Source organism: Podarcis gaigeae (genome assembly GCF_964106915.1).
Source record: "Podarcis gaigeae genome assembly, chromosome: 13".
NCBI lineage: Eukaryota > Metazoa > Chordata > Lepidosauria > Squamata > Lacertidae > Podarcis > Podarcis gaigeae.
Window position 1 is genome coordinate 15,493,880 of NC_139689.1, and position 19,675 is coordinate 15,513,554.

The window sequence follows — 19,675 nt, forward strand, 5'->3', positions numbered from 1 at the left end:
AGTCACTATAATAGGCTGCAGCTTTTGCTTGGTTGCAGTGCATTTGTGGTGCCCACAACACACACATTTGCAAACGTGACCTTGAGGCCCAAAAGGTGGACAGCCTCCGCATTAGGCTGCCTGTCCAACAGCTGAGAAAACTATTAAACAGTTGTCATTTTGGATTCAACGGTTTCTGATTAGAGTGAAAATGAAACGTAAGCCTGCATTTGAAAGTTGGCAACATTTTTGAACATTTGCATTTCAATATGTTTTCCTGTGATTTTTTTTTCTTGGATGATAATAGAACATATTACAAGTATGACGATAATCTCAGCCTCATTCAACATTTGAACGAGGGATGCTCTTGGAATTCAGGCTCAATGCAGATTTGTGGATACGGATGCACTCAAGCTTTATCCTGTGTCAGATCACCATGTACACCCAAGTGCTCACTTGTTTCTGTTACTCTAATATAGTTTTGTTTTTTTACAAGTCCAGGAATTATGTTTAAAAATAAAATAAAATACATAATGTGATATATGAACAAATCTACAACGTACGCACATGCTGCTCTTTATTCACATAAATGACCATGAGCGTAATGTGTGGGATTTCATGGTTTATGTGACCACCTAAGTTTGGTCCTTTCCTAATAATAATAATAATAATAATAATAATTTTATTTATATCCCGCCCTCCCCAGCCGAAGCCGGGCTCAGAGCAGCTAACAACAGTAAAATAATACAGCATTATAAAAACAATTCATTATAAAATCAGTTCAAATCAAGTTGATGGCAACCATTGGGCTAGAGTTCTGTGAAGAATTACCAAAGGAGGGGGTCAGGCTGTGCCTTGGCCAAAGGCCTGGTGGAACAGCTCTGTCTTGCAGGCCCTGCGGAAAGATGTCAAGTCCTGCAGGGCTGTAGTCTCTTGTGACAGAGCGTTCCACCAGATCGGAGCCACAGCCAAGAAAGCCCTGGCTCTGGTTGAAGCCAGCCTAACCTCTCTGTGGCCTGGGACCTCCAAAGTATTTTTGTTTCAGAACCGAAGGTCCTTTGTGGGACATACCAGGAGAGGCGGTCCCATAGGTAGCCCATTGCTGTTCCACCCTGGTTTTTTCCACAGGCAGCATAATATATTGGCCAATGTGCATTCAGTACATTTGGTGTATCTTTCATCTTTGTTGGAAGCCGCCCAGAGTGGCTGGGCACAAATAATAAATTTTTTATTATTATTATTATTATTATTATTATTATTATTATTATTAAATTTCAAAGGTGCAAAAGAAACTGAGCTCTGGAGGATCTCAGCTTTTTGGGAGGAGAGATTTCTGCTATAGAGATTTGTTTTATCCATCTGTGCTTAATATAGTATGTATTCCCAGAGGTGTCTAAAATAAAAGATTATATTGACTGGGGTCTTTGTTTTATTTCATCATTCTACGAGGCTTCGTGATTGTATCAATATTTCCCTAATTTTCATCCTTCCCCCGGAGTAACTTGAAAACTATAACGCACAGGAATTTTTTATTCACATCAGTGACTTTGGAATGTGAAATAATCCAGTACACCTGGGTGAACTGTGATGTGGTGAACTGTTGTGGAACAACTTCACTGAAGAAGATAACAGTGGTTATCCAGAGCTGCTTGCTACTTGCGAATGGGACTCTGTAACAGTTCAAGCTTCACAGATCCAAAAATGCATTATTATTTTTTACTCTCTTAACTTGCGAAAAGAAAACATAATAATATGCCCGCTCACGCAGCCAGCCTTCACACGAGCAGCCAGGCTCAGAACTCCTCAGAGAACAAACTACCGTATTCCTGGAAAGCTAAAGGAAGCGGGCGGGCGCGCACATGCCTGCCTTAGAATGCCAAACGAGCGAATCAGCGAGTAATATGCAAATACACCGCTCTTCTTTTTCTTTAAAAAAAAGTGACCAAAAATACAACAACTGAGGGGAGGCAGCTGCTGATGATTGGTGACTCTGGGGCCAATCAGCAGCTTAGGGGGCGTGGACACAGGGCCTGCCTCTCTGGCTTGTGCTCGCTCTGCGTCCCCGCGAGCAGCTTGTAGGAACGGAGTGGAGAGTTATGCGCATGCGCTTGTACGATGCAGCTTGGGTCAGTGCCCTACCCAAGATGGCGGGTGCGGTGCGACGCGGCGGGGGAGAGGAGCGTTGATGCGACGGCGCGACGAGCACCAATTCCCTTCCGAAGATGGCGGCTTCGAGGTGCTTGAGGAAAACGTGGAATTATCCTAAGGCATTTAGGGTGGGTTCTCCCCCATTCGCCCCCGTTTATCCGCGAGAGGGCTGGGAGCGCTGTAAGCTTTGCATTTCCAGGCTTTCTTTAGGCTTGAGTTTCTTAGGTAGCCCGTGCCATTAATTTGCGGGTGGTCAGACTTTCCTGAACTGTGGCTTATAGGAGAATGTGATGCTCTCAGGTTGCAAACCCGCCTCAGTGTCGACCCAGATAAACCTAAAATGCTGGTGTGTTTTTCTTGTTTTCGGGATTTTTTTGGGGGGGGTGTGTGTTTTGAATTGGTTCCGCTAATAATTTTATTGCTTTATTCTCTTTTTTGAAAACGCGCTTTGAGGGTGATTATTTTTGTTATTTTTAAAGCAACCCAGCAGCATGCAAATGTTATGAAATTGCATGCAGCCTTAATAATTGCAATAACAATAGTGGTGGCGATGAAGACAAGCCCCCCCCCCTTACCTAAAATGTGGATTCATCAATAACTCTGGTTGTTTTTATTCTTTTGGGGCACCACCTGACTTGCTCTGGATTCTGCTTGGTTTTATGTTGTTCGTTTTTTCATGAAATCTACGTAAAATTCATACAACCTCAAAGCAGCTTGCAAATGGATAAGACACAAATGTTCAACCTCCAATATTTGGCTCTGTGACTTGTTTGTTAGCCCACCACTCTCCCCTCACTTGGAAATAATGAAGTTCATACTTCCACCTCACCTGCTGGTTATTTATGCCATGCTAGTCTTATTTGTTTACATTTATCTTCTCTTTCTCTCTGTGTATGTATTGTATGTATATCTTTCCACTCAAAGATATGGGCGGGGCATAAATAAATTGTTGGTGTTGTTGTTGTCAAAGCAGCTCACAACAGTAGCAAAATTGTTTTATGCCAACATAGCTTTGCAATTCTAATTAGACAGACATTCTGATGATTTTTAGTATTCTCCCCCCCCCCCATGGTGTTTTTTATTGTTGCCCTGATACTTTATGATATGGTGACATAGATACACTTCTATGAATAAAAGAAAACATTGTGAAATGCATAAAAGCAAACAAAAAACGTTTTGAAGATTAGCAAGTTTGTTTCTCTGAGCTTCTTAGGGATGTGGATGGTCACTGTTTGGCAAAGACAGTGTTGCATTGGGCCTCTCTAGCTTAGCAATGTTGTCCTACTACTTTCCTTGGCGGCATAGACTTGCATTACTCCCTATAGTTCAGTGTTTGAAACTTCCATTGTTCTAGGCGCATTTTGTGACAGGGAATTTCATTAACACGAGACGTTTCTGAGTTTAGTACTGAGCCTGAGATTTCAGATTTAAATTGCAGAGTGGAAGGAAAGGAGGACCTTTTTCTGTCTCCCACTTCCAGCTACTCTGAGGAATATTAGTGGGGGTGGGCAGGGTAAGAACTAGACCATGTGAAAATGAAATATTTTAGCTGCAGTTCATTCATTTTCAGTTTTGTATACTTGTTCTTAAAAAGTTCCTAGACATTCCATTGTTGTGCCCATAACCTAGTTTTAAGGTGCCATTTAGCTCCTGGCTTTCATATCTCAGTTTGTAGCACTGCTGTAATTCTGCCTGGCTGTGAACATGTCTTTGGGTCTCATAACTAGCCCTTTTTACTGTTTGTCTACCCTCAGGGCCTGGCTACTGTCATACCCAAGGTCTCCCAAGTAGATAATTCTTCTGATTTCTTGGGCAAAATTCCACATCGCCAGCACCCGGGCATCCTCCATCTCAAAAATGTTAGGCTTCCTCCTGAACTGGTAGAAGTAGCTCAATTTCTGGTAACTGGTAAGTAAAACCCATTAACAATGGCACCTCTGTGATATGTGGGGTGGGATGAAGGGTAGTGGACTCGTATGGACTTCATAGATTTGTTGGGTGGGCTGAGTTCACTCTTCCCAACTCCAGAGGTGCAGGGTTAACGAATGATTTTGTAATAAACTTGTTGTTTTATTGGTCCCGTGATGTTGTATATCCGGGCTGGAGAATACATGACCCTCCAGGGTGTGTTGGTCTACAATTCCCAATCAACATGGGCAATAGTCAGAAATGAGAGTTGTAGACCTGTAAACTCTAGAGGACTACAGGTCTCCTAGCCTTGAAGAGGGAATGGTCCTTGGGACTTCGTTTTCTTATTTTGGTGTTAGATAGGGAGAGAGAGAGTATACACATATACACACACGTGCAGTGATTGCTTTTTATTGTATTGCTCCTCTGAGCGATGCAAATGTATCAGAAATGCAGGATATAAATCATCTGCATGAATAAATAACAACAATAATAAAGGTAATATTTTGTAGCTTATTCCTCAAGGAGGTGCGGGGATTTGGACTTGCATCAATGAGGAGTTAAGCCTTCAAGTGTTGTGGGCCTAACTCTGTGCAGCTCCCTCTTGCAAAAGGTTAGACAGGCACCATCCCTACTGAGTTTCAGTTGCTTAGTCAAAACTCTTCTGTTTCAGGAGGCTTTTGCACCATGAATGCTTCTCAGATGTTTTCCTTTTCCTTTTAGATTTTATATTATTGATGTTTTTTTTAATTTTTGAAGCCTTAATTTATGTTTTTAATTTTGTACATGGTATATTTTATAGCTGTAAGCTTCCTGGAGACCGACACTGGGAAAAGCAAGTTATACATTTTTTAAATCAATACACAATTAAGTGCTTCCCTGCCCTTGTTGTGCAAGTACGGTTGTACCTCCAGTTGCGGACTTAATCTGTTTCAGGGTGCCATTCTCACCCCGAAAAGTCCGCAACTAGAGCGCCTCTTCTGCGCATGTGCGAGGCGTGATCAAGCACTTCTGCGTATGTGTGAAGTGCACAGATCGCTCCTGCGCTTGCACAGGCGGCAAACCTGGAAGTAAATACAGCGTTCGTAAGCTGAAAGTCTGTAACAAGAGCGGAACGCAACACGAGGTATGACTACACATGTACATTTTAAGTTGGTGACAGATCAAGGATTCATACAGATTGGATTGGGGAGCAAAAGACTTCTGTTTTGTTGCTGCTTCTATTAAATACTTAGAATTCAAAACCCCTTGTTTATCTACTGCAGATTTTGGGGGGGATGTACTTAGCTACCTGTTGCTCATCCCCTGATAAGAAAGTTCCCTGCATGTTGATAGCATCATAACAAGCTGAGAAAGTGCTTTGGGTCTTCAAGTGAGAGCTGCTGTAGGTGCCCCTAACCTGACTAGCTTTTCGTTCCCCCCAGAATCCTCCATGCGGAATCTGGAGCAACAAACCAAGGCCCTCACCAACTACCTGTGGAGCCGCAAACGCCCCCTGGAGGCTGCAGATCTGCGTAGGAAGGCTCATGAATTGGAGCAGAAATTTCGGGAGAAGAAAAGTGAGTGCAGATTTGTATGGGGTAGTTGTGGAGGAGGCAGTACCTGTTCCCAGAGAGTGAGGATATGACGCTATTCCCAACTTAGCCATGTAACCTGCTGGGCGATCTTGAGCTAGTCACACTTTTTTAGCCTAACATCCCTTACATGTTGTTGCGTGGGGGTGGGTGGGAGAAAGGGGGTTGAATAATGATTGATACTAGTGTGGGAGAAGAGTGGGATTAAATAAAATAATTCGACTTTTTCTGTCTCAGATGCCACGGGCCCTCTGGATGAGGAAGCCGAGGCGAAACTGCAGAAAAAGGTCTTGGATGCCCTCCGAAAAGCAACTTACCACTGGGAGGAGCTGAAGTGAGTGTCCTGGGGACCTTGCCAGAAACCAAGGACCTGATTCTCTTTGGAAGATTTGGTGCGAACATAGCATGCCGTCTCATATTACTGAACACAGACTGGCAGATAAAGCCCTTCTTTTTTTGCAGAGCCTTTCTTTTTTTGTTTCATGTTCTAAATATGGAGAATCAATATGGTGACTTATTCCAAACAGTAATCTACAGCAAACTTACGTGGTCCTGGACATGCATTCTTACATGGCTTTAGATACAGTGGTACCTCGGGTTAAGTATTTAATTCGTTCCGGAGGTCCGTTCTTAACCTGAAACTGTTCTTAACCTGAAGCACCACTTTAGCTAATGGGGCCTCCTGCTGCCACCGCACCGCTGGAGCCCAATTTCTGTTCTTATCCTGAAGCAAAGTTCTTAACCTGAAGCACTATTTCTGGGTTAGTGGAGTCTGTAACCTGAAGCATATGTAACCTGAGTTACCACCGTAAATTTATGGAGAGTAGCACTGTCTGTTGATGGCTACTATGCAAATGGATGTTTACTGCTTCTAGTGCCAGAGGTAAAGTGGGTCTGAATATCAGCTGCAAGCAGAATAGGGCTATCACCCTCATTTCCTGCTTGTGGGCTTTGCACATTATCGGAGCAGAAGGCTGGACCAGATGGGCCATGGTCCTGATCTGTTCTTTTGACAACTATATGCTACCAAATCCATATCCAAATATTTTATGTATACTTTTTTTGCTGTTGCTTGCCTTTTGCGACTCACACCCGCCTCTGTTCTGATCTTGTCTTAAATTTGGCCAGCCTGCAGAAGACACCCAGCTCTTTATTGTAACGGATAAGTCGGTAGCAAGAACCGGTAGTAGAGCAGATACGACTCATTACACAATTTAGACCAACAGGGAGCTCTCGCTCAGCCCTTTTTTGTGCTGCAGTGCTTTCCTGTTTTTCTCAGTGGCACAGGCTGTGAGAATTGTGCTCTTTGCTGACTTGGTTATGTGGTTTGTCTTTTCCTAGGTACACTGAAGAGCTCAGCTTTATATACATGGCAGCCCGGATGGACGGGGTTTTTGCAGCTGTGACCCGAGCTTTCCATGAAGTGAGTTGACGTTTCAAGTTTTCAGTGGGTGGAGCAGGGTGAGAAGATGGCTGTGTACTACATGTTCAAAATAACTTGGTGGCTATTAATTTACTGGTAGCTAAAACATCACCAAACATTCATTTGGTAAAACTCTGGATTATTCAGGCCTTTGACTAGTGCAGCATCATTTAGATAGGAGAACCCCAGGTTCTCATCCCCTTTGAGCAAAGGATTTGCTTTGTTGGGGTCTTCTGGCAAGCCCTACCTTTATGTAAACAAAGCAAAAAAACCAGACGGATTCTGTCTCCATCCATTGGCCCAAAGGAACAGGAGCCATGAATAGTTTCAAGAGAAGATCAGCCTGACCTGAGCTGCATAGCCTTGCTATGGGTCACCACTTTGTCCTGGCCTTGAATAACAGATCATCCCTCTCTGCATTTTCCCTCAGCACCTCTTCCTCTTCCTCTTCCTTTTTATTTTTGGATTTGTAAGACAGTTTGCAAACACCCCACCCCCACCCTGCCAATTGGTATGAGCGAATTTGGCAAACAGTAATTTGCCTCTGCAGACAGGATTAAAAATACAGGAAATGAATAAAATAGATATGGCTTGGGTTCCCTGCCCCTCATATAAAATGCTTTCTGAGCCTGTGGTCAGTATTTCATTCTTGGTGACCTTCTGGGGGCCATATGACAGTGGATAGGGTGAGAGGCAAAAGTATGCAGATCAGGAAACAAAAAGTTTCCCTTTGTTCAATAGGCTAGTTTCTATACGTATTCACATGCACACTCCTCTGTCCTCCACCCTGGTGAGCAGGAGCCATTATTGGAGTTCAAGGGCACATTCCAGCCAGGTTAAGAATAATCAAGGAGGGTATTATTTGTGATGTGGTGTGAGAGTCCTGGGGAGCAAATGGAGAGACATTCCCCATCCTTGATTTATACACTGCCCATTAAATGACCAAACTGCATTGTTTTTGCAATGGTTAACAACAGCCCTATAAAGTAGGCTAGCATTATTTAGTATGATTCATAACCTGAGACTCTTAAAGCTGAGTGGCTTCTGCTCGCTCTATTAGCCCATGCATGAGCTGCAGTTAGGTGATCAAAGTTGATATACATTAGGTCCATTAATTTTAGTAGGCCTACTCTTGAGTAAAACTTGGTTGAATGCCATCCTGTTTTGTTTTTGTATAGTTAATTACTTTGGTGTTCCTTTTAAAGTTATCGCACTGCAGGGTGCGTTTGTAAATACCATACCCTACTTTCAAATGGAGAACAGGTTCATATGTTTTTTTCTCTCTTTTTTTGTATATAATTTTTATTAAATTTTCTAAATTGCATTTCAAAATATTCATTTAAACAACCTTAAATCAATGGCTTCCCTTCTTCCCTGTCCATGGTTCATTTTGCATACCATACATCCCTGCATATTTTACACGAACTAAACCATTCAGTAATCCATTGTTACATCCATCAAAACTTATATACGCTGTTGAATTTATCTTAATGCTACAAGTGTTTTTAAATGAACACAATTTTCACCCATATATTCAGTAAATGTTTTCCAGTCTTCTTTAAACATGCATTCTTCTTGTTCTCTTATTCTATATGTCAAATCTGCAAGCTGTGCATATTCCATCTGTTTTAAGTTGCCATTCTTCTTTGGTTGGGACCTCTCTCGTTTTCCATTTTTGGGCTAAAAAGACACCAGCCGCAGTAGTAGCATACATAAATAGTCTCTTTTAACACCTCGGAATTTCCCTCTGAATTATCCCCCAACAAAAAGGACCCTGGTGTGTTTTTTTTTTTTTTTTTTTTTTTTGAAAGGTTCATATGTATCTTCAGTTGACAGCAGTCCTTGGTTTATGAATCATTTTCTCTTTTTGCCTCCTTCAGATCCAGAAGAGAGTCTCGGACTTTGAGCCGCGCACCCTGTTGGATTTCGGCTCAGGAACGGGCGCTGTCACCTGGTGAGAAACCATGTCAATTCCTGAGCAGCATTGAGGGAAGGAGGGAAATATTGATGTAAATAGGGTTGGGGAACCTGCTGGACTCCTAACTCCCATCAGCCAGCAGATTAGTGGTCAAGAATAGTAGTAGCTGTATTCCAGTATCTGGAGGGCCACGGGTTCTTTAACCCTGGTCCAGGAGTCTTCCCATCCCAGCAGCTCAGATCTGTTAGAAGAGACCATTCACAGACGTGCCACCCTGCTCCTTTCTTCCCTCTCCTCCCCCTTCACTTTAGGGCAGCACACGGCATCTGGGGCAAGTGTATCAACGAGTACATGAACATCGACAGTTCGGCTTCAATGTTAGCCTTAGCTGAGAGGCTGATGAAAGGTGAGAGTTGTGAGTGGTGCTATGTGGAGAACTTCGTGTGGGGTGGGGTGGGGTTCTTCATTGCCTGACATCTATCCAGGAGCCCTATCATGCCAGTGAAATACACCCCCCGCCCTGTCCTTGATTAATAGGTAGGATGCCAGATGCCCAATGAATGGGGAAATTATATGCAGGGACCATTGAAATGAAGGGAAGCTCTGCCCCTTTGCCCTGTTGTTGTGATTTGCACAGGGCAGTTCAGTGTAACCCTACTCTTTAAGCATCAAACCTCCGTCTGGGCCGTATGGCTTCAGACCCTTTCTGTGCTGCAGTTCCCACCCATTGCCACTAGAATCATGGGAGCATAGGAAACTGCTCCACCTGGTACGCAGGCTGAGACCCTACCTGCCCGCAGACTGTCTCGCCAGAGTAGTGCATGCTCTGGTTATCTCCCGCTTGGACTACTGCAATGCGCTCTACGTGGGGCTATCTTTGAAGGTGACCTGGAAACTACAACTAGTCCAGAATGCAGCAGCTAGACTGGTGACTGGGAGCAGCCGATGAGACCATATAGCACCGGTCCTGAAAGACCTACATTGGCTCCCAGTAAGTTTCCGAGCACAATTCAAAGTGTTGGTGCTGACCTTTAAAGCCCTAAACGGCCTCAGCCCCGTAAACCTGAAGGAGCGTCTCCACCCCCATCGTTCAGCCCGGACACTGAGGTCCTGCTCTAAGGGCTTTCTGGCAGTTCCCTCGCTGCGAGAAGTGAGGTTACAGGGAACTAGGCAGAGGGCCTTTTTGGTAGTGGCGGCCGTCCTGTGGAACGCCCTCCCATCACATGTCAAGGAAATAACTATCTGACTTTTAGAAGACATCTCAGGGCAGCCCTGTTTAAGGAAGTTTTTCATGTTTGATCTTTTATTGTGCTTTTAATATCCTGTTGGAAGCCACCCAGAGTGGCTGGGGAGGCCCGGCCAGATGGGTGGGATATAAGAAATAATAATAATAATAATAATAATAATAATAATAAGAATAAGAATAATAATTATTGGTTTGCAAGCCCCCTCCATAGAGGCTGGCCCCTCTCACTGTCCTCGGAGCTTGCTTACCAGTAACCTCCTCTGGCTGATATCTCGGACAGACCAGGGAGATTTTGATAGGCGACATTTTCCCAAGAGTGGATAAAATGCACAACCCCTCCCTCCTGCTTCCGCAGGGGAAAGAAAATAAGTCAGAAATCTATTTACATGATGTTTATTTCTGACATTACAGCACTAGAGAAAAACACATCCTTTCAGTTTAGTTCTTCCAGCAAGTCTGACAAACTTCCTGAACATGCGCGCACACAAGTTTTCAAGTTACACTCTTCACAGAGACTTTTCCAGCCTGTGTTCTTCCTGGGAAATTCTTCTTTCCCACAGATAGGTGCATCATGTGATGTCAACAAACTGGCTGTCTGCAGCGGTGATGTTTCCATATACTGACTATTATTATTATTATTATTATTATTATTATTATTATTATTATTATACAGGGTCAGGCCATTGGTCCAGCTTTCTCAGTACTGCAGACACTGGCTGGCAGTCGCTCTCCAGGGTTTCAGCAGGAGTCTCTCCCAGCCCTAGCTGGGGATATCAGGGATTGAGCTTAGCACCTTTTGCATGCAAAACATACATTCTACTCACTGAGTTATAGCACTTCGCCTGTTGTATTTGAGCTCCCACAAACCTCTCCATGCTTCTACCTTTGTTTTTGTTTTTTTAAAAAACAACAACTACCCAGGCATTTCTGAGGACAAGAATCTCTGCATCCCAGGAGTCTACTTTCGGCAGTTCCTCCCCGTCTCACCGAAGGTAATAATAACAACTCATCATCTTATTTTCCTCCCAATGGGAGCTGCATTCAGAGCAGGATGAGTCCCAGGGGGTCTCGTTAAATCCGCGTTCAGGTGCCTACAATCCCCCGTTGTTCTGTTGACTGGGTACCATTGTGTGTTTTCCAGAATCCCACAAGGATTTCCCACTTGAACTGGTTAATTTCCCCATCTAACCAGGTTCCCCCTCCCATTCCCCAGGCTTAATGATTGGAACTGGTCTTCACCCGAGTTTGTTTTTAAATACTTCTTATGCTGTGTAAATTTTCCATTTAAAAAACCCTGCAAGCGGCCAACTTTTGCCACACTTCAGTGCACGTAAGAATAATCAGATATTTTATCAAATAATACCAATGGCTTGAGCCATAAGGAAGTTCATGGGAGGAATTTTTCACGTCTTCTGCTACTTCCACCAAATTGACAACATATCTGTTACAGAGGGCCCTTAAAAATTTCCATTATACAGAGGCCCTCTTCTGCCCTCCCCAACTGCTGCCAGCCACCACCTGTTGGATCATTGCCCTGTGAAATAGGTTAAGCTGAGAGTGTACCTTTGTCACAATCACCCGGGAAACTTCATGGCAGAGCAGAGAATGGACTGATCTTCCCGGTATTAAGTCCAAGAGCTTGACTGTTACACTGCAGAAGTTGTGCACACTGGCTCTAAATTAAACTTTTGGCTTTTTTCCTTTATTCCTTTTTTAAAAGACCCTAAAATTTGTGATTGAATACACCGTTCCTACATATTCCAGCCACATCTCTCTCTCCCTTTGCTCCACATGCAGGTGAAATTTGACCTTGTGGTTTCTGCTTTCTCACTCAACGAACTCCAAAGTTATGCTCAGAGAGTGGAGACAGTGCAGACACTCTGGAGAAAGACAGGTGGCTTTTTGGTAAGTGGACAAACAGCTTACCCGTCTGATACTGTGTTTCTCCCCCTAAGTACGTGCAACTGAAGCAACCACATATACCTTCCCTGTTAATCTTGCCTTCCATTCTTCTGTTCCAGGGATTTTGGGGGGGGGGGGGGACTGGTTGTGGCCCATGTGGCCTCCCTACCCATCCTGCAGCATATCCTTGCCTCCTCTCTACCCTCACTCCCTGTATTGCAATAGGGCTTGGGGAAAGCTGCCTATTGGGACCCTGCACACATATTACACGCTCACCATAATTAGAGGTGAGGGTGTGCGGAGCTCCTATTGGCACCAGTAAATGGAGGGGGATATGCAGTTTCTATGGAAAACAGGTGGTGCTGTGGGTTAAACCACAGAGCCTAGGGCTTCCCAATCAGAAGGTCGGCAGTTCGAATCCCCGCGACAGGGTGGGCTCCCATTGCTCAGTCCCTGCTCCTGCCAACCTAGCAGTTCGAAAGCACGTCAAAGTGCAAGTAGATAAATAGGTATGGCTCCAGTGGGAAGGTAAATGGTGTTTCCGTGTGCTGCTCTGGTTTGCCAGAAACGGCTTTGTCATGCTGGCTCCCTCGGCCAATAAAGCGAGATGAATGCTGCAACCCCAGAGTCGGCCACGACTGGACCTAATGGTCAGGTGTCCCTTTACCTTTACCTATGCAATTTCTATTGTCTCTGCAATTCTCTCTTTTTCTCTAACAGTGACCTGGATTCCTCTGTACATTGAATGAAAAGGGGGCTCCTGATTCTTAGGGCAACTCAGAGGAAACTCTGTGAGCTGCTGTTCCTGGATCACCAAGTCACGGCACTGAGAGAGCAGTAGAAAGTCGAAGCACCTGCTTCCTCTATATAAAATCTTAATATTGTAAGCTCTCCAGGACAGGGATTTCTTCTCGTGTGCCTTGCCCACTGGTGGTGCTATAGATAGTAACAACTTTCCCTTGCATTCCATGCACTGCAGAAGTCTGCTCTTATTTGGGAATGGTGGGGGGGCTGTTGCTCAGCACCCCCCAATGTATAGTCTCTCCCTTGCCTTCATTTTTCCAGGTTCTGGTAGAGAACGGGACCAAAGAAGGTCATCAGATGCTCATGGAAGCCCGGGATCTTATTTTAAAGGTGAGGCACTTCTCTGTGTTTGTGGCCTTTAAAGAAATGCACGCGCAGGCTATAAAATAGGAGTTGACGGCCTTTTTAGACCTGCGAGCAAATGCAGGGGGTGCAACCCCTGACTTCTTCCTGCTCCCCAGAGATAGAAAATGTGTGTGCGCACATACGCACAGCCTTTAAAAGTGCTGAGTGAGCAAGTGGGAATGAGTGTCATTCTTCCACCTTCCCCTTCCAGTTCTGCATACTCTCCATGGGACAAAAGATGATGGCCTCATAACCAAGGGGGGGCTGTAAGTGTGGGCACCAGAAGAAGACATCAAGGGTGCCGTTACACCCATGGGTGCTGTGTTGGTGACCCCTGAAATAAAACGATTGATTAAAGAAGGATATCATGCCAGGAAGCATGTCACCCTCCTTCTCTTAGACTGATGATTGCTTTATGTCTTCCCCAAAGTTTTTCTCTGGAGCGTGGACTGTAATTAATGAGTTTAAGATTCATAATTTCCCTCTTGAAGACCTTTAACCCCAAGCTCTGCTAATTAACAAAACTGCTCCAGATTGCTACTCTTATTTGCACAGATACTTAAGAATCCAGTTTTAATTAAAGAAGGAAAGTTCATTCCCACCCACCCCATAATTGTAGCAGGCATTTAGGCTTGTCTCCATTTCAAATGGGCTTGAACTTTTAAACAAGTTCCTGTGGTAGCTGCACCTGCCCGACCTCTGGCCCCTGTATTTTCCTCAATATTTAGCTTCCTTGCCCATGATTGAGGAAGGACTGTGAGAATGACATGTGTGACTGTTTAAATGAATTATGTTTTTCTACCCCCACCCATCTTCTGTAGGGCACAGATGAAGTGGTTCATGGTCCAACAGAGCCTTCCGTTTTTGCCCCGGTGAGTTTTGAAATTTTCCTGAAGCTAGATTGAGTGAAAAGGAGCTGCTGCTGCTGCTGCTGAATCCTGAGAAGAAGGAGGTCTTGTAGATGCTTCCTAGGGCCAGGAATTAGGTGATTTACCTGTTCTGGACAGAATTGTATTCCCCTCCCCCGAAAGGAACAGGTGCCTCATTTGGGAGTGATCCACAATCAGTCTTCATTGTTGAAGTGCTTAGGAGCACCTTTTGCCATCTTCGTCTGATTTTCCACATACAGTCGTTCCTGTTGTTAACCTCAAGTCTGGACTACTGTAATGAACTGTATGTGGGCCTGCCCTTGAGGCTGGTCTGCAAGCTGCAGCTAGGTTGCTGAATGTGGTGCAGCATAGCTAATGCTCCTCTTGAGAATTGCACTGGCTGCCAGTATACAACAGAGCCAGGTGTAAGCTTCTTGTATTGGCATAGAGGGCCCTGAGCAACTTGAGACCGGACTACTTGAGGGACCGTTTTCTCCCACATCGAGCTGCTCTGTCACAGAGATCAGATAGTGACGTACTGTTGATCAAGTTTTGCATTGCAGTAATTGGGATAGGGCATTTTCTGTTGTGACACCACCTCCAAGGAGGGAGCTGGTCAACGTCCCTTTGGCACTTTCTGAAAACCTTCTACCCCATCTTCTGGCCACTGGAACCTATCTGTTTTGGTTTGAATATATTATTGTTCCTTGTTTTATACTGTATATGTTTTTTATTGCTGTGATTTTTAACGGTGTTGCTGTACACCTGCCCTGTGATTTTGAATGAATGCCAGTCTAGAAATGTTTTAAATGTGCAATATAAATAACAGTACCAAAACTGTCAAACAGATACGTGCGAGTAGTGGGAAGCTAATATGTAGTTCTGATATAATCATCTCAGTATGATAAACCAAGAATGAACAACTTGATGCCGCCCAGGTGTTGCTGAACTATAGCTCCCATCATCCTAGCCCATTTGCCATGTTGGCTGGGCTGATATGTTTTGGGAGTCCCAACAATATCTGGAGGGCACCAACCCCTAAGGTAAAGCAAGGTCTCTTAGACTGAGAATGAGTGCTGTTTCTGCAAGTTCCCTCTACCCATCTCTTGTGTGTTTGAATTCAGTATTTTGGGGGCTTGTTAAACCACAATTTCCTGTTTCATCCTAACTGAAGCCTCGCTTGCAACCTTGGAAAAAATACTGTGATTTGCAGTCTGTTTTAGTAGGTGGAACATAAACCACGGCTTCTAAATTGTACCAAGTGTGTAAGAAACACGAGAGGTTTTGAAATGAGATACAGGCTGTGCATTTGGCTTATTGGACTGAGATTGTTTCATCTGGACCAGGTCTAATAAATTCTTCCACTTAGAGCAATGTGGAGTAGATAGGATGCGAAGGCTTGTTAATTTGGGGAGGCCTGTGGGCAAATTAGACTTTGGTTGTCTTCTATTCCCAGAGAGATAAATAACCCTACCATAACCTGAGACTAACAGATACTTCCTACTCTTTCTCTTTTATGCTCAGTGTCCGCACCATTTGCCATGCCCTCGTTTGTCGCCTGACCGTATCCTGCCATGTAACTTCACCCAGACGTATTTCCCGCTGCCTTTCAGTTGGGTGAGTTTCTGCTTATTCCACGTGCAATGCTTTTCCACGTTGTATGTTGATCAACCTCCTGTTGTGTTCAATTAGCTTGGGTTGCTTGTGTAGTTACAAGCAATAGGCTGGTTGGCTCAGCTTCCCTCATTTCCAATATAATTTAACTACATTTTCCTACCCTATAGACTGCAGAAAAGCATACTGAGCCCTTTTGTTAATTGTCACCATTCATGCAGGCAGTTCCCCTGCACAGCGGGGGCACAAAACTATGACATAGCACACTTGAGAGCATGCACAGAGCAGAAAGCAAGAGGGGGAGGGGGCCAAATTGTGTCCTCACTCAGGGTGCCAATAAAACCTGCTCACTTGTCCACGGTGATGTGTTTTGTATTGTTTTTGTTACATATACGCTTTTCCTGTGCATGAACGATATAGGTCAAAGAGGCATTTTATTAGGCTCCATTAACAGCATCTGTCAAATACCCTGCCCTTCTCCCTTCACCTCTCTCATCCTGAAGGATCAGGGCTGGGAAATGCTGGCATGCTGAATCGGATAGGGAGTCGGGCATCAGTTAATCCACACCCGATTAAACATGAAGCCAACTTCAAGAGTTGGATTGCCCTTTAGCAAAGGCTGGGAAGCAAATTAGTTAGTGAGGGCGGGAAGCTGTATTCTGCAGAGATCCATTTTCCCCTTCCCAACCTTCTGTGTCTTCCTCCAGAACCCACCAAAGAAGGAGGAGAAATTCTCATACCTGATCCTACGCAGAGGATCGGGGGAACTGGAGCAGCCTTGGCCTCGGATTACAAAGCCTGTCCTTTGTCGTACCCGCCATGTCCACGTCCACCTGTGCTGTCCCGATGGCAGCCTTCAGCACGCAGTGATTACTTCAAAGAAGCACAGCAGGTACTGGATCTCTTCTCCCAAAGGTGGGAGGGGCCTTGGTTCTAGACTCTCATTCATTGTCTGGTGGCGAATTGGGTGTAGACTTTCCCCCTACTTCTAATATTTTTCTTTCATTTCAAGATTCAAAGTTCTACTTTGTCACTCAACAGTTATAGTCCTATTCTACTTTGATTCTCTGGACAAAGTAACTGCAAGAATAGTCAAGGCACCAGAGTAATATCCATTTGAGGAAGATTATATCATTTGGGGCTTTTAGCTTAGAAAAATAGCCGGTAAAGTGTCTGTTTGTGTGTAACACAATAGAGGTTTGTAATATTAGGCGTGGTGTGGAGATGTGTAAACAGGGAGAGGTTTTTACGCCCTCTCTCATGTAGGGATCATCTTCACCCATCATTCTCTCCTACAGGGATATTTACAGATGTGCCCGGAACTGTGAATGTGGAGACCGCCTCCCTGTTTTGAACCTGGATAGCGAGCCAGACTCGGGAGAAGAGAGAAGCGACATAGATGAAGATCACAGTTGATGGGAGCTCTGTACAGCCACCCTCCTCATCCCAGCATATACCACATCCTCTAAGAGACACCTTGCATCAGATGGGCTTACAAATGCTGGATGGCTTTCCAGAATCCATGAGCTGGTTGGATAAACTGGTGCCACAAGTCACATTTCCAGGCCTTCCTGGCCTAGTGGGGGAATTGTGGCATCTTAGAGAGCAGAAGCTTTCAGTAAGCTTCAGGCGGTTTTATATCAGTGTTAAACATACAGAAGGTATTCCTGCTCCTTGGAGACACACTGCACATGTATTTATTGTAGATCTGTTTTTGCTGTGGTCTTACATGGCTGCATATTTATTCATAAACTCCAAAGAGTCATTTTCTACTTAACCAGTCACCAGAGGTGCTTTGCCCGTCTATATTCTCTGTCCGAGATGTGCAGATTGCAGGCTGAAAACAAACCATCAAGCTCTCTGGTGTGTCTGCTTCTGCTGCTACCCCTTTTCAGGTGGTAAGGTGTACAGGGTTGAACCTTTAAATCCCTCCCCTGTTCTCACTTCTCTAAAATCTATCTGTTCAAGACCCCTGTATTGTGGAAAGGATAGCTCCAAACCTCCCTGTTATTGTATTCGTAGGAGGAATGTTATGGGAGAAAAGATCTCCCCTCCCATGCAAAAAAAAAAAAGGGATTGCAAGGTGCTTCTGCCTGTTTTTCCTAGTTCTTAGGTAAAGTCCCTGTTTGAAGAGACTGAGTAAACCTGTTGGTGCAGTTACTTTCATAGGAACCCAGTAGGAGGCTTAATGCAGCTGGACTGCATGGGAAGCCTTGCCTATGTGTGGGGAACCTGTGAGTCTCTGGAGATTAGAATTCCATTGGCCTCCCATGGTCAGGGATGATGGGGGTGGTTGTCCAGCACTATCTGGACTGCCCAAGACAAGCCACCTTTAGGACCTGCCTCTGGGGCTTAGTGCAGATGAATTTCTCCTTTAGAACGTGGACAGTCAGGTTGGATAAAGAATGTCAAAGCAGCAGAGGTCCTTTCCCTTTCTTTCAAGGCAGGCTCATGGACGGAAGAATGTGGTTCTAAATGGAATTTGTGGGGGTGAGCCTGAAACAAGGAGCTGGTAGATCTTTAGTTTTGGTCCAGGGCTGAAGGGTGTGATCTTGACTCTTGGTTTCATTCTCAGCTCTGGAATTAGAGGTTTGAAATAGGGCTAGGAGGGATCCTGGATTCAGTTCCTTGTTTTGGAATTGGGGCAGAGAATGGAGAAGAGCCAAGTGTGTGGGAGCTGTGATTCCTGAGGTGTGCAAACAACTCTAGGATGAGTGCTGGAATTAATGTATTATCAGGTGATTTTTAAAAAAAAAATAAAATCCTGTCTTCAATGGTGTTCACGCTCCCAAAATGGCTTAGCAACAGATAAGAAAATATAGCGAAGTTTATATAGAGCAAGAACATTAAAGTAAGAGCAGCAGGCTGCACAGATGTTAGTGGCCCAGAGATGGAAAGAAGACAAAGTTCCCACCAGAGTGACAGATGAAGTTAATGGACTATGCTGAAATGGCTAAAATGAGTCAGAAATCAGGAAGACCAAAACTTTAACAAGGAATGGGGGGAATTTATAATTTACCTTAAGGACCATTGTAAACAGTTAAAATTGTTAATAGGATTGGAATATCACTTGTAGTTTAAGTTTGAATTCTGGACATAATGGAAGAGGTTTTGGATTATCATAAAAGAAGCGGGAGGAAAGGATTAATAACAGGGCCCACAAAGAGGAGGGTGGAAGTCCCTGGAATCTTGTTTTTATGATACATTTCTGTAAGATTTTAATTTGAAAAACCAAATAAATTTTATAAAAAATAAATAAAGTAAGAGCAGCAGATGTAGCGTGATAAAATTGAAAGGATACAGGCACAGTGACGTAAAATTATTACAAACCAAACTGGAATTGAGCTCAGTTTTTAAGGCTCTTGTAAACATCAGGGTTTCATCCTTATCTCCCACAGCTGGAGGGTGTGTGTGTATGAGTGAACACAGTGAAGTCCCTCCCTGTCCATGGTACTTACTGTCATTAAAGGTCTCGGCAGTAGACCAGAGAAGAGCGCCAGGGATAAGGTTCAGGCAGGTACAGATGAGTGTGGATGGGCCTTCAGGTAGCTAGTTCCAAACCATACAGGGCTTCTTAGATTACTACTGCCCTGCTGAAGCTAAGGAGGTCTTGGTCTGGTCAGTACCTGGTTGGCTGACGACTGTTTTGGGTTTCATGTTGGGGAAAATGAGCTATAACAGAGTATTAAAGTAACAACAAAAAATTCCTTCCAGTAGCACCTTAAAGACCAACTAAGTTAGTTCTAGGTATGAGCTTTCGTGTGCATGCACACTTCTTCAGATACACTGAAACAGAAGTCACCAGACCCTTCTATATAGTACACCTTCTCACTATATAGAAGGGTCTGGTGACTTCTGTTTCAGTGTATCTGAAGAAGTGTGCATGCACACGAAAGCTCATACCTAGAACTAACTTAGTTGGTCTTTAAGGTGCTACTGGAAGGA

General features: G+C 44.2%; 1 protein-coding gene across 1 annotated transcript; it reads left to right on the forward strand.

Annotated features, from left to right (window-relative positions):
- The first annotated feature begins 2,061 nt into the window (after positions 1 to 2,061).
- On the forward strand, positions 2,062 to 19,034 carry METTL17 (methyltransferase like 17). The gene is made up of 14 exons (XM_083707465.1): positions 2,062 to 2,255; positions 3,882 to 4,035; positions 5,460 to 5,594; positions 5,847 to 5,943; positions 6,951 to 7,032; positions 8,913 to 8,986; positions 9,262 to 9,356; positions 11,118 to 11,188; positions 11,994 to 12,101; positions 13,164 to 13,232; positions 14,069 to 14,119; positions 15,641 to 15,733; positions 16,438 to 16,622; positions 17,029 to 19,034. The coding sequence occupies exons 1-14, from the start codon at positions 2,202 to 2,204 to the stop codon at positions 17,144 to 17,146; spliced, it is 1,386 nt and encodes a 461-aa protein (XP_083563591.1). The 5' UTR covers positions 2,062 to 2,201; the 3' UTR covers positions 17,147 to 19,034.
- The last annotated feature ends 641 nt before the right edge of the window (positions 19,035 to 19,675 follow it).